The 15,510-nt window shown below is 37.8% G+C and overlaps 1 protein-coding gene across 1 annotated transcript in view; it reads left to right on the top strand.

Annotated features, from left to right (window-relative positions):
* TOP1 (topoisomerase (DNA) I) overlaps window positions 1–15,510 on the top strand; it is a 103,245-nt gene that overhangs the window by 63,158 nt on the left and 24,577 nt on the right. Inside the window, exons 7-10 of the mRNA XM_012652064.1 lie at window positions 613–688; window positions 3,868–3,965; window positions 11,588–11,703; window positions 15,341–15,462. Of these exons, the coding sequence (XP_012507518.1) occupies window positions 613–688; window positions 3,868–3,965; window positions 11,588–11,703; window positions 15,341–15,462 (412 nt within the window). The remainder of the gene's footprint in view (window positions 1–612; window positions 689–3,867; window positions 3,966–11,587; window positions 11,704–15,340; window positions 15,463–15,510) is intronic.

Raw genomic sequence — 15,510 nt, 5'->3', positions numbered from 1 at the left:
TATATTCTGAGTGAAGTTTCAGTGTATAGAAGTAATAAAACTGCTCTTAAAATGGTTATCTGAGACTTATGTGTACCTCTTTTCTAGATTCAATCAGTGAGATTAAATTCTATTCATTATTTTCAGTCTTATACAGCTTATTATGCTCCAGGAATCTACAAAACACTTATGGTAGAAAGTGGGTGGAAATGGAGAAGGGACATACTTAGTGAATTCATATTTGTATTCATGTATTACAGAATTTCTTTCTTCCTCTCTCTAGCGAATTATTACTGTGTGGTAGCCATTGTGCTATGCAGTTGGTTCCCAGACTTCCAACTTATAATGGTGTTTATTTCTATATATATATATCCCTCTACCCCACTTTGCTTCCAAGCCTATGTGTAGTGTAAGTGGTTTGTTTTGTTCTATGTAGGGTTATGACTCTTGGTGCTTGTTCTGGCCTTCTTTACTTTGTCTACTTCTGTTACTCTTGATCATAGAATGCCAGACAAGAATAACAGCAGCCACTCCTACCATGGAGGCTTCCAGGAGTTTGGAGGTCCTAATCCTATGGGTGAGAACTCCTGAGTCATAATTGTGTTAACTGCATATTCATGTTCCCCTTTCTAGTGCTGATTATAAACCTAAGAAAATTAAAACAGAAGATAGCAAGAAGGAGAAGAAAAGAAAACTAGAGGAAGAAGAGGTTAGTAAAGAGAATTAAGCCCCTTGGGGCTTGTTTGAAAGTGGGAGTTTTCCATAAAACAGCTTTTGAAGACATGAGTTTTAGGAATTTATTGGTTTGTTGTAGTATTAACATTGGGGAAAAAAATTACACACAAGTGGTGGCTGTGGCACTGTTAGGATTAAGATCTCTCTGAGGCCCCAGTGTGTCTTAAGTTAACCACAACCAGCAGTGATTCCACTCGTAACATTTCTGGGTGTCTGTCTACCCATAGCTATGCTGGCAACTGACATTCTTGGAGAAACTATGCTGTCTTCATATATACAGAGGAAATGTTAACAAGAAGCCACATTTTGGCTTATAACCCTGAAGAAATTTTCCTAAGGATTTTTTTGAGAGTGCTTTCAATATCTGTACTCACCACTTTGGATAACTATCCCTGTTTAAAGTCCTTTAATGTGTGCCCTTTGGACATAGGATGAAACTCAAGCTCTTTACCACAACTCCTCCCATTCTGGCCCCTGCATCTTGTGTCTTTCTTCATCTCATGCCTCTTGTCTAGCTCACCTTGTACCAGTCACACTGGCCTCCTTTGTTTCTTTCCCACAACATTCTTTTATGCTTCAATGCTTTATGAAGCACATGCTCTTCCCTCTGTCTAGAATACATGCTCTTCTCTTCTTCTCCTCCTGGCTTATAACCTTGCTTAAAATCTCAGTTCGATTTAAGTACCTGAGGGTTCTTTTTGATGTTTGGGGTAGATTTAAAATAGAATAATAAGGGCCAGGCACAGTGGCTCATGCCTGTAATCCCAGCACTTTGGGAGGCCAAGATGAGAGGATCGCTTGAAGCCAGGAGTTTGAGACCAGCCTGGGCAAGGTGGTGGTGAGACCCTGTCTTTCTACAAAAACAAAACAAAATTAGCTGAGTGTGGTGGCGTGTGCTTGTAGTACTAACTACTCAGGGGCTGAGGTGAGAGTATCGCTTGAGCCTGGGAGTTTGAGGTTCCAGTGAGCTATGATTGTGCCACTGCACTGCATCCAGCCTGGGCAACAGAGCAAAACCTGGTGTCTATAAATAAATAAATACATACATACATAAAATGAAAATAGAATAATATGATTCCTGCTTTTGACACTTTTGAGTTCTTACACTAAACGGTTGTTAGTGAGTAATTCAAGAAAAGATGTCAGAAGTTCACAGGAGTCTTAAATCTTGCATTCTCCTAAGGGAAGAAGGGGTTGGGTGAATTCTTAGCTCTAAGTGTTTGAGGTTAGCCCCTCTTGTGGGCAAATGGGTCCTCAAGTGTAAAGTGGATAGCTTGAAGTATCAGCAATAAGAAGAGAATGATAGTAAGGAGCAGAGTGTCATAAAAGCATAATTTATCATAGTAAGAATAATAGTAATGATCACAATTAAACGTATAGATGTTCCCTATGTGCCAAGCACTATTCTGCATGCTTTCTAGATGTATCATTTCATTTAATCCTTTAACGACCCTAAGAGATAAATATCCCTACTATTATCTCCATTTTGCGGAACCAGAAACCATATAGAGAGGTCGAATCATTTGCCTGAGCCCTTCCATGTAGCAACTAAGTGGTAAAGCCAGAATTTGATCCTGTGCAGTCTGATTTCTCAGAGCCAGCACACCAGCTGCCATAGTATCCTCCCCACTGGGACTTTGCTGATACTTTAGCTCCACAAGGAGGGAGAAGAAAAGTCTTTAATGAAATCACATTACTAATATTAATGATTTAGGTTAACCATAGAGAGACGATCAAGGTCCTGAATTTAGAAAATTGTAGTTTTTCTGACTACTGGTCTATTCTTGGCAGAAGTTCAAGTTAATGAGGGCTAATTCAAGAAATTGAGAGTGAAATGTTGAGTAGTGATTATAGTAGCCAGTCACTCCACTTTCATGTAGTCAGTACAGACTAGTCAATAAAGAATTATAAAACTTGAGTTCTCCGTGTGTTCTCTTACTTTTGTGTTTATGTTGCACTTATGCAAAATAACACCTTTTCTCTGAGTTTGTTAAACCATTGGGAAAAAAGAATGATTGACTTCATTTTTTGACTATTCTCCTTAGCAACCCTTCCCCTATTAGGGGTGGGTGGGGAAACTGGCTGAAAGACTTTGCAAATTAATACACAGTGTTACTGTGGCAGGGACCCCAGATGGCAAAATCCATCATTAAACCTCACTAACCAACTATGGTTTTTTTTTTCCATTTCTGGGAATTGTTCTAAAATCTCTCAGTGACTGATTATCCCAATTTGAGGCTTGAAAGCATACAATGTAGCCAGTAGTTTCCTGATGGGGCCATCTGCATGCCTGTTCAGAAGCTGTTCAGAGAATGTCTTAACTGAAAAACATTTCCCTTTCCTGTGGTGTGTTTCAGCATAAATAGTAAACATTATATGAATTGATATAGTCCTTTAAGTACCTTCTCTTCACAAACATACTCACACATTTATATTCTCCATGCCTATTTTAAGATATGGGTGGTACTGCACACTTTCCCCTTCGCTCCTACCCTAAAAGTCATTTGCTTATAGACCTTGTGTTTATTCCTGTCTTGATTGTCATCCTATCATGAGGTCTAGAATGTTTATTTCAGTCATTCTGGAGTCACATGTTTTTTTTTTTTTTTACTCATAAATTTAGGCTCTCATTGTAGTTAATAGTAGCTATATGACCTTGATCAAGGGACAAAACCTGTGTTTCAAAATTGTCTTAATTGTAACCATAGGAGGTCAAACCAACCTGTCCATACAGTGCTTTCCAGCTCTGCCATTCTGTAATTGATTTTCAGGTGCTTAAACAACCCTTCACTGCTATATAAAACTTGCTGAATAACAACTTAAATTATATTGAACAGGTAGGACAAAGGAAAATGAAGAGTTCACAAACTCCTCTGAGGTTATAAAATAGTTTGCCAGGCTCTTCCCCTGCAGAGTGAGTGTTTTAAACTACTTTCTCTGGTAGTCAGTTGTCAGGAAGTTTTGGGAAATACTGCTGTAGAGCAAACTATCAGTAAGTTTTTATTTACGGATCAAATGAGGAGATGGACCTAAGATCTTCTGCAGTTCTAATACTCTATAATTACAGTTTTTGTTTCTAATGGCCCCCAAAAACTATCTCCAGAAGTGTGATCAGTCCTTTTTTAAGTACTTTCTCGTGATGTTTCTTTGTAGGATGGTAAATTGAAAAAACCCAAGAATAAAGATAAAAAAGTTCCTGAGCCAGATAAGAAAAAGAAGCCGAAGAAAGAAGAGGAGCAGAAGTGGAAATGGTAACATCTCAGCACTGGATTAAAATATCACCTCTTTTATTGCACAGCCTAATTAAGCGAGAGTATTGAATTATTCAAATTTATAGCCTGATATTTGGGGGAAAATAAAGATTCTCTCTAGAATAACATTCTGAAATAAGTTTTGCAGGTCCTATTAAAATCATTAACTGGCTCTAAATCTATTGGGTCTCAAAACTAGGTTCTACCACCCTAAACAGAATGGACTGTAGAGGCAGACCTATATATAGATGAGAATTTAGAGAAAGTGCAAATACCTTTTAAATTAGAAAAAGGATGGATTATTCTATAGCTCACATTGGGAAAACTGCCTCTTTGTTAAAATAACGGCAGAAACCTCCACAAAAAAGCTAGGGTGAATAGTTTCGTAATTGTAGAATAGTGAAGATGTTCTGAAGGAAGACATAACTAGAGCCGTAAGTAAAGGATTTATAAATTTGACACATCAAAATTGAAATTTTCTGTGTGACAGACAGTTTCATGCCATTAAAAAAAAATCCTGGCTGGCTGCAGTGGCTCACACAATTACATTGGGAGGCCTAGGTGAGGGGATCACTTGAGCCAGGAGTTTGAGGTCAGCTTGGGCAACATAGTAAGACCCTGTCACTACAAAAAATTTAAAAATTAGCGAGGCGTGGTGTGCACATCTGTAGTCCCAGCTATGCAGGAGGCTGAGGTAGGAGGATTGCTTGAGTTCAGGAGTTTGAGGCTGCAGTGAGCTTCACTGCACTCCAGCCTGGGTGACAGAACAAGACCCTGTCTCTTAAAAAAAAAAAAAAAAATCTTAAGGCAAAATATTTGCAATAGAAGGAGCTAATATTCCTAATATAAAAAAAGCTCTTATAAAAAAATATGAAAGGAGCAGTCTGATGGAAAAGTAAGGAGCAGGCAGTTTATTAAAGATGATAAATAATAAACATCTTAAAGTGTGGTCAACCTCACAAGTAATCAAAGATGCAAAGAAAAATAACAAATGATAATCTTTGTGTTTAATATCTCTCAGATTGGAGAAAGATTAATAAATGAAAATATCTTGGGTTATGAATATGAGAAAACAAGCATTCTCCTTCCCTGTGGGAGGTGAAGATTCAGACAGTCTTTATGAAGGACAGTTTAGCCATAACAGGTTACTTTTGAAAAGCATGTTGTAGATGGGGAACTTTTATTTTCTACTTTTGGTGTTTAGAATTGAAATAAACATGTATTTTTTAATACTTCAGTTAAAATTTTCTACTATTTTCCTATACCAGTTTATGATGAAAAATTTTAAATGATGAAGGGATTTATGAGTTAGAATAAAAATGAAAAGTCCCCCTTATCTCTCTTTCTCCCATTCCCATTTACCTTTCTAGCCTTGAGGTAACCACTATTCATAGTTTGGCATGTCACCTTCCAGACCCATTTGCATGCATTTATTGTGTGACTTTTATAATTGAAAACATGGATGTCCCCAGCACATCTGAGGAAAGGGGAATGAGCAGTGACCAGAGAGGTGGCAAAAATGTGGGCTATACAGCTGTGTGATCGGCATGTTAGTGTGACATCGTGGGGTTAAAAGGGAAGTGTAGAAAAGGAAGATCACAGAACAGAGGATTCCTGGACCTTTCCAGAAATCATAGAAAACAAAAGAATACATGGTTTTATTTTCCTTGTTTTTATTTCATTTTTCTTTGGATCTAATCAAACGTTTATGTTTTCAGTGATCTATCCCAGAATTTGTTCATAAACTGTCGAAAGGGTTTTATGACTTTTAATAAAGTAATTTTTTAAAAAAATAAAGTGACATTTCTTTTTTAATAAAGTGTAAATTAGGGGTTTTTATTGGGAGTCAGGAGAATGGAGAGTTAGTAATTCGTCAGTCTGTTAGGTCTCAGGGTTCTTGGTGCTTAAAAAATGCTTGTTAAGTGAACAAATTATTAGGTTATTAAGTATGAAATGTCCAATTTCCTTAAGTACTAAGTTTGACAGTTGATATCTCTGACATTTCACTTTGACACTTCTTGTTTTATTTTTATTGTGAAGGCACACCCTCAGTCTTTCAAATGGATATTTTGGCTTCTGATTCTCTTTCAGAAATTTTTTTAGAGCAGTTTTTATGAAACCATGGATAAGTCAGAAATTCGTATTATTTTTTAATATGAGTTCCCATCATGGAACCAATGCAGTGTAGACAGCTTGACATATCATCAAAGTGTTTGGGATGGATGTGGCTGACGAACGCACAGTATGTCAATGGTTTGAGAAGTTCCATTAGGGTGATCTTAATTTTGAAAGTGAACCACGTGGGTGACCTGAGACCAAGGTGGATAATGATGAGCCGAAAGCTGTAGTGGAAGCGAATCCGTTTCAGACTATGTGTGAATTTGCAGCAAGGTTTGACATTACTATTCCAACAACACTGGACCATTTGAAACAAATTGGCAAGATAGAGAATCTGGACAAATGTGTACGACATGAATTGAGTGAGCATCAAAAGAGAAATCGTCTCGAAGCTTGCCTTTCTTTGCTGTCACGACATGAAGGCAAACCATTTCCACACTGTATTGTTATGTGTGATGAAAAATGGATTCTTTTTGACAATTGCAAGCATTTGGCACAATGGTTGGATAAAGATGACATGCCAAAACATAGTGCAAAACCAAATATTCATCAAAAAAAAGCTAATGGTATCTGTTTGGTGGTCCAGCACTGATATTATCCACTACAGCTTCATGAAACCTGGTCAGTCGATTACAGTGGATGTCTACTGCAACCAATTGGACAAAATGATGACGACGTTTGCAATTAAGGAGCCAAGATTGGTCAATACAGACAGGCCAATCCTCTTGCAAGACAACACCCAACCACATGTCGCACAAACAACTCTGCTCAAACTACGGAGCCTGGATTTGGGAACTCTGTGTCATCCACCATATTCACCAGACCTTGCACCAACTGACTACCACTTCTTCCAGGCTTTGAACTACTTCTTGCAAGGAAAAATACTTAATTCTCAACAAGCTGTGCAAAACGCCATTCGTGATTTCATCACCACTTGCTCTCCAGGCTTCTTCGCTGCTGGCATAAACAAGCTACTGTTAAGATGGCAAAACTGTGTCTGTAGTTTAGGCGCATATTTTGATTAGTTGTACTGCTTCTTGTTTGAGACATAATAAACTACACTTTTGATTCAAAATCAGACATTTCATATTTAATGACCTAATAGTTTCCTTGTCATCAGGAACTGTCTGCTGTTTCCCTTCTTTGGAGCTTTGGCTTTTGTTGGGCCCGAGGTAGATGTACCCTTATCCTAGCCCAGCCTTGTGTGTGTAGAATTAAGTGTCCTTGAGGGGTCTAGTAGCCTAATTTTGCTTTTGTGGTTGAAATCCTTATCAGTGTTGTCACACATTATTTCTGAGAGACCATGACTTTTGGGTTTTATTCTTACTTTAATATAAAAGGGGACCCTGGCTAGTTTTCAAGGTGATTCATTTGGGGATGAGCAGTCTTTGCTACAGCTTCTAATGCATGCTTCTTTCAAGTCTGATTATTAAACTTTGCACATTCTTTTCAAGCACAATGTTTAATGGCACACTGTGAGTTTTTAGAAATGGAGAATAATAATTAATGAACAAACGGCTTCTTAACTGATCACTAGAGGCTGCTTGTTGTGTTCTGAGATTAGTAGTCCAGTCCCCAGTGACTGCCACTGATGGCCTTGTCAGGGAACTTAAATGGTAGATAATCTTATTTTTAGTATTCCTCTTGCTATCCCGCTAAAAAAGAATTACAGACTTTACTACCAGTTTGGCAAATGTGCAGATCTTTTTTGCCTCACTCCATAGTCTGCAGACATGTTCATCCTGACCAAAAAAAAAAAAAAAACTTTGATCCTTATCTCCCTGTCTTTGGTAGTTGTGGGGATGGGAAACTGTTCCCTCTGGTTTCTTCAGTATATCACATTTTTCCCGTGGAAATAGTGTGTTATAAGTGGTGGCAGTATGCTCAGGCTCATCCATGGAAACCTATTTATCCCAGATGTTCTGATTTTTAACTGTTGCTCATTCTAGTTTTATAGTGTTTCAGCACTGTGTTGGGTTAACTATACTTTTGTGTTAGGCCTGACCTGTTAGAACATAAGTCCCAAGTTAATTCTTAACAGATGATTCTTCACAAAGATGTAGAAAGTGGGCAGTTTATTACTGGTGTTAGGTGTGACTTTAAATGGAGTTTTGAGTCTGTTAAAAGGTAAATGTAACGAGTTAGGACTATAATGTTGTAAGGAATTAGTAGTGTTGAAAGATCAGGACTCATAAATACAATTAATAATAAATGTATGGACTACAGATGATTGACATTCTCCTCAAACCAGAAAAATTGCCCTTAATTTCAGAGATTAGCTTCTAGAAAGCTCTAGTATGTAACCTTTATTTCTGAATTTTTAAAAATTAAATAGTTTTACATTGTACTTTAGGGACTCATTAACTTCAAGGGAACTTGATTTCAAATAGCATGTGGAGTTTACTTTCCCTATGTTACACACATTTCTAGCATTTTTCTACGTTCCCCTTTCAAGCAAATTTTATTATAAAATTGATACTCAAATTTATAAGTCAAGGCACCAAAGGGAAGTTTTGATGCCTAAGTACATGATTTTATTAATAAATTCTAAGGGGGAACATTAGCACTAATGGGGGGCCTAAAAGGCCAATACTGTTTTTATTTGTACATTAATAACTTTAAATCCATTAACATCAGGTTTTTGGAAGATACGTTCTACCTTTCTGTTTAAACTGAGGTTTAGTGTTGAGTGAGTCACTGAATATCTTAGTTTGCTTAAATGGTAAAGAATTTGCTATGGGTCCTCAAGATTCACATGTTGAAATAAGAATTATATAAACAGCTTGGAGTCCTAGCTTAAAAACACTGCAGTTGGTGAGAAGAATGGCGACAAGTCCCAGGATAAGGGAAAAAATGGTGTTCTCAATCCCTTCACAGTTAATCTGCGACTGCCACAGATAGGATCCTTACAAATGCTCTCATATACATACATATATACATGTATGTATTTTCTCTGATTTGGAGAGTTATAGACCCTAGGATTGGCTGGGTTCCTGTATGCAGGCTTTTGCATGTTAATGACTAGTTGGGAGGTCCCACCAATTTCATATCTGTAAAGTGGTAGGTTGGTTAGAGAGGATCTTTAATGCTCCTCCTAGGTCTAAGATTTTACTAAATCTTGACTTTGGTTTTTTAAAAATTATTTTAATTGTGATAAAATATGTATGACATAAAATTTACTATCTTAACTATTTTTAAGTGTACAGTCAATGGCATTAAGTACATTCATGTTGTTGGGCAGTCATCACCAATTGCTGATTATTTTCATCTTACAAAACTAAAACTCTTCACCCATTAAACAATAACTCTTCACACTCCTCTTCTCCCTGTCTCTAGTACCTCATATGAGGAGAATCATACGGTGTTTATGACTATCTTATTTCACTTAACAAAATATCCTCAAGGTTCATCCATGATGTAGCATGTGTCAGAATTTTCTTCCTTTTTAAGGCTAAATAATATCTCATTGTATATAGCACATTTGATTTATCCATTCATCTGTTGATGGACACTTGGGTTGTTTCCACCTTTGGGTGTTGTGAATAGAGCTGCTATGAACATTCATGTACAAGTATGTGTTAGAATATTGTGTGTATACCTGGGAAGGGGATTGCTCGGTCATATGGTGATTCTATGTTTAACTTTTTGAGGAACAGCCTTACTGTCTGTTTTCTACAGTGGCTGTATCATTTTATATTCCCACCAGGATTACACCAGGGTACTAGCTTCTCCACATCCTCACCAACACTTACTATTTTTTGTTTTACTGCCTTCTCGTTGAGTGTCAGGGGTTGTGACAGGGGTCGTTGTGATTTTGATTTGCATTTTCCTAATGATTAGTGATGATCAATATCTTTTCATGCACTTATTGACAGTTTGTATATCTTCTCTGGAGAAATGTCTGGTCAGGTCCCTTTTCCATTTTTTAAGTGGCTTGTTTGTTTTGTTACTGAGTTTTAGTTCTTTTTATATTCTGGATATTAATCTCTTATCAGATGTATAATTTGCAGATATTTTCTCTCATTCTGTGGTTACCTTTCATTCTCTTGAATGTGTCTTTTGATGCACAGAAGTTTTTAAGTTTGATGTAGTCCAATTTGTTTGTTTTTCTTTTTGTCACCTGTGCTTTCGGTATCATATCCAAGAAATCATTGCCAAATCCGATGTCGTGAAATTTTTCCCCTTGTTTTCTTGTAAGAGTTTCATATTTTTGCTCTTATATTTAGGTCTTTAATCTGTTTTGAATTAATTTGTGTATATACTGTAAGATAAGGTACCAATTTTTTTCTTTTGCCACTACCTTCATTGAAAAGACTGATGGACACTTGGGTTGCTTCCACCTTTGGCTGTTTCCCTGTTGAATGGTCTTACCACCTTTGTTGAAAGTCATTTGAACATATTATGTTGACTTTGATTTTATAGTAATGCTATTGTTACAATACAGTTTGATACATGTAATTTTTATTTGATGTTTCTGAACTTTGTGTAAAATATTGGTCTTGGAAAGTATGAATGTGAGAGTGGTGAGAAGGTCTGTCTATTCCAGAGAAAAAGAGACTTGAGACATATCAACCAGTTCTAGTACCTGATCCTTAATTGGATCCTGGTCTATAAAATACATTTTAGATATAGTTGGGAAGTGCTTAAACAGATTGGATATTAGAATGATACTAGAAAATAGTAATTTTATTAGATGTGATAAAAGTATTTATTACTGTTATATGGGAGAATATCAGTTTTCTGGAAATGCTTGCTGAAATATTTAGTGGTGAAGTATCAGAACTGCAGTTAACTTTGAAATGGTTTAGCCAAAATAGAGAATTTAGTAAAATATTAACAATTGTTGAATATAGAGGTGGTGGGTATGTTGTATTCATTGGTTTCTGTCTCTTTGACCATTTTTAAAATAAAATGTTTTCTTAAAAAGTTGTTTCCACTGAGCTTTAGATTCACTTATCAGTGTCTGTTAGAGAGTTCCAGATAACCCATTGTACCTTAAACTCATTATGCCCCAATTGAACTATTATTTCCTAGTCTTCTTGTTCTATTACATACTTTCAGTAGGGTCGTTTTCCTCTATACCTTTTATCTGACATCTCCATTCTCAAGAGGGCTTTTCCTGCATCTCGGCACATAAATATTGTCATGTATGCCTTTGTGGTATGTATGCCGTTAACAGCATTGTGGCAATACACCTGTTTCCATTTTCATATTCCTCACTTGTTGCTGAGCTCCTTTAGTATTGATCTCTTATATCCAGTATTTTTGGACTGAGCTGTTGAAATGTATTTTCCTCTGTTTGCTGGAGTATTCCATCTTACTTGTGAATGTTGGCTTTTTCAAAGTGGAGGACACTGGTTCTTTTGATCCAGACTTTGAATGTGGGGCCCAGAAGTCATTCCAGAGTGCTAATCAATTGAGCAGATATTTTGGCATTTAATAGGCGATGATCTCTGTATTAGGCAAGGTGATAACTAAATGAGGCTGTGCCTTGTCTTTTAAAGGTGGGAAGAAGAGCGCTATCCTGAAGGCATCAAATGGAAATTCCTAGAACATAAAGGTCCTGTATTTGCTCCACCATATGAGCCTCTTCCAGAGAGTGTGAAGTTTTACTATGATGGTGAGTTGTTTCAAGGTTTTCTGAATCGTGGCTAAGAAAAGAGTTTGCTTCTATTTAGGGATAGAAAACGAGGAAGGATCCTATGGTGGATAATTGTTTTTGTTTATTTTATTTTGTTTCATTGTCATTGTGTGGTTTTGAAGAAGGGGCAGCAGGTCTTTATTTAACTCTTAATGGCCCATTCTTTGGCTGAAAAAGTGCCATGATAAAGGGCCTATTAATGTCTCATCTACACAGTCCAAAAAAGGTCTGCCTACATGGCTCACATCACGTGGTCTACAATGTGTGAATGTTTTTATCTGAGCTTCATTTCTAGCGAGCCACTTTTTGCAAGAGAGTTATTAGAAAAGCCTCACTTGAATGGTAGTTCTTTATTTTAGTGATGCAACACAAACTGACAAAGCTACTCATCACTAGAAATAGTACTAGTATTTAGTTGAGGATTAGTCTGCCATCAACCTCTAGATAGGGCTGGTAGGCGTCTGTCACTCACTGTACATAGCAAAACACGATGCCTTTGATATATGTACAGTCAAGTATGATGAGTTGCTTTAAAGAAATGCCCTCCTGGGTCCCTTAGAACTTCAGAATTGTCTATTAACTGTCATCGGTATTTCTATCCTTGGGTTGAAAGATGTGAGGGTAGTTTTTGATATGCCTTCTGTTGGTGATATAACAGTATGTAGATGGTTAGGCTCAGCTGATTGCCCTTGTTCCAAGAGTTCTATCCAAAAATGGCTAGAGCATTGCTCCTCAAGCCCTTGTGTGCTTATGATTCACCAGAGTGGATCTGGGCCCATTTAATAATTGTAGGGTAGTGGGATTGGGTACTTGTGAACCAAGTGGTTTGCTAACCAAACTTTGAGAAACGCTGGGCAGAAGAACTGCTGAAAGGCATGAGTGGTGAACACTCAGAGTTCTGATGCATCCCTACCCACCAGCAATGGCGTTAGGGCCACCAACACTAGGTCTAGGTAATAGTCAATACTGAAGGGTTTGGTCTACAAATGAGGAAAAGTGCCAACCTTGATAAGCTGAAATTTGTTTTTTTAAAACTACGTATTTATTGACTCTGCCTGTGTTCAGATACCAAAACTCAGCTTAATCCCTGGGTTAAACCCTGATTTGGGGAGTTTGCAGGCTAGTAGTACCTCATACTCTCAATGGCAAATGCTTATATTACGTACATTTTGACCTGTGTTGACCAGAGAGCGTAAGAGTTCTTTCATTGCTCACACTGGGCCATTCCTGGAGACTCTGAAGTATGACTCAAAGCTAAAACTCCCAGTGAAGAGAAAGGGCCTAGGACCTGGAAGAGGAACATCTTAAAAGTACAGGTATTCTGTAGCTTTAGTCTGGGCTCACCAGGAGCTTTAGAAAGCTCAACTGGTAAAGCTTCACTTCCTCAAAGTGATTGGAGGAAAAGCTAGATTCCCTAGTCTTGGGGTTGGGGTTGCTCTTATTACTTTTCAAAATGGGAAGCAGAGGCCTGGACTAGTCCACCAGTCACCACGGTCCTTTTCTCCCATTCTGGCCCAGTCCTCCTTTATAGGAGCTCAAGCTCCAAGGCTCTAGCATTTTCTCAGTTGGCCTTCCCTCTAGGATTTCTTCCGTTTGATTGTATAAACTCCCTCTCTGCAATAAGTCAAGAAGTGGCATTTGACTTATTAGTCCAAACTGATACTGTAAGTGCTGCCTACTCTCTGGGGAGAATTCTCAGACTCCTTTAGAACCTGCCAGAGAGGTGGGGCATGGCTGGTTGAAGCAGTGAATTGTTGCCTCTGCTAAGAACCTTCAGTTTTCAGCTTTGACTCAGCAGTTTCCTTTTCCTGGAGCTCAGTCTTTTCCACAAAGTGTTACTGTTGCCAGGAACCTTCAAGTCATCTTCCCACCACTCTGCTACAGGGAGCTGTCTTTTCATCTTTTGACAGTTCATCTAAAAGAGGAGGAGTCACAATTGCTTCCTCTGTTGGGACAGAATTCAGTAAAATAGCCAAAAGAGTCTCAAATTCTTTTTCAAATACTGTTAATGTTTAGTTTATACCAAACATACCTGAGAACAGTTTACATTTTTTCTTGCCATTTATTTTATTTCATTTATTTTATTCTTAGTGATATGTTTTTCTTTATATTGGAAGCATGTTATAGTTTTACTGGCAACTCTGGTTCAGACCTCAGTGGGGAGTTCTGAAGAAGTGCGAGAAATCTTTTAATCCAACCTATCCTCCCCAAAGTGTCTTCCTTTCAAAGCGGAAGCTTGGTGGGGGTTGGGAGTTGAGTGTGAGGGGGGAAGCTGCGCCACCTATTGGCCTTTTAAGTTATGGCTTCCAAGTACGCTCTTTCTACTGTGACAGTTTAAGTTTTGCGCTACATGCAGTTCCCTACATCCCTACAATCAGGGATAACTTCCCAACCATCATAAGATGAGATGTCTCCTGAGTTTTGAAATGAATGGATTTCTGGTTAAGCTTTAGTTTCCTATAATGAATGTGGACCTCCTTAGTGAATTAATACCTGTATTAAGGCGGTGGAATTACATTTAGCCTCATTTTAAGTATAGCTAAATGCTGTTATTATGGCATAGATTAGTTCCAGATGGTGTTGTAAAGTCGGCTTTTCAAGAAAAAATGGAAATTAGCCCTAAGAGTACTGTTAAAAATATTCTATTTGAAAAATAAACTCCCAAGTACTTTTCTTTTATTGGTTTATTAACTAATTCAGGTACATAAAATCCCTAGGCCCTGTTCAGATTTTCTTTACCATTTCACTGTGAAACATCAGGGTTGCATTAGAACAGCTTTTACATAAATACTTGCATACTGCCAGCAACCCTAGTCATCCCTCTTGTGCTGTGGATGCATCCTGTTTCCCTGAAAGAGGCAGCTTCCTAGTATCTGTGTTCCAGAGCAGTGCACTGCAAACTCTAGTGTGCTTATAAGTTTTATTAAAATGCAGTTTCTGATTCAGTAGGTCTAGGGTGGAGTCTGGGATTCTGCATTTCTAACAAACTCCCATGTGATACCAGCATTGCTGGTCTGTGGACTTAACACTTTGAGTAGCAAGGATCTAGAGGAAGGTCTTATTTAGGCTTTTCATTTGGGAAATCTGGGCTTGCCTGCTATGGATATATATTTTTATTCTATTCCACCCACCTAACTTTGAAGAAGAAAGATGCCTATTTCTTTTCCCCACAATTCCTTTCTTCCACTCCCTGCCCTATCCCTTCCTCCCCTTCTTGAACAGAGGCTGCTTAGCTTAGCAGTGGCAGGAGTCCCTCTGAGGATTTGATTTTTAAAAACCATTGAAGAGGTGTAAAGAACCCTGCTGAAAGGAAAAGGAAGAGTGACTGGGCCTCCCCCAGGTCATCCCTGTCCTGAGCAGGCACCTGGGAACAATTAACTGGCATAGTCTCCAGAGAATGACCCAGGTAAATATCTGCTAAAGAGAAGGAGAATTTATATAAGTAGATATAAATCAGTATGTTGTTTTTGTTATTGTTGTTCTTACTGTGTATCACTAGACCTTTATATACCACGGGAAGGTAAACCATTATTAAAGAAAAAGTCTCCAGTGCTCAGTATTTATATTTAGAACACGAATACTACACCTCACATTTTGGAACCACTTTTTCCTCTAGGTAAAGTCATGAAGCTGAGCCCCAAAGCAGAAGAAGTAGCTACATTCTTTGCAAAAATGCTCGACCATGAATATACTACTAAGGAAATATTTAGGAAAAATTTCTTTAAAGACTGGAGAAAGGTATTGTAGCCCATGTATTAATATCCTAGTACCTTGAAAATACATTGA

This window comes from Propithecus coquereli, unplaced genomic scaffold (assembly GCF_000956105.1).
Source record: "Propithecus coquereli isolate 6110/MARCELLA unplaced genomic scaffold, Pcoq_1.0 Scaffold378, whole genome shotgun sequence".
Classification (NCBI taxonomy): domain Eukaryota; kingdom Metazoa; phylum Chordata; class Mammalia; order Primates; family Indriidae; genus Propithecus; species Propithecus coquereli.
The sequence above is the reverse complement of the archived record's forward strand: the minus strand, read 5'-3'. Positions and strand labels throughout refer to the sequence as shown.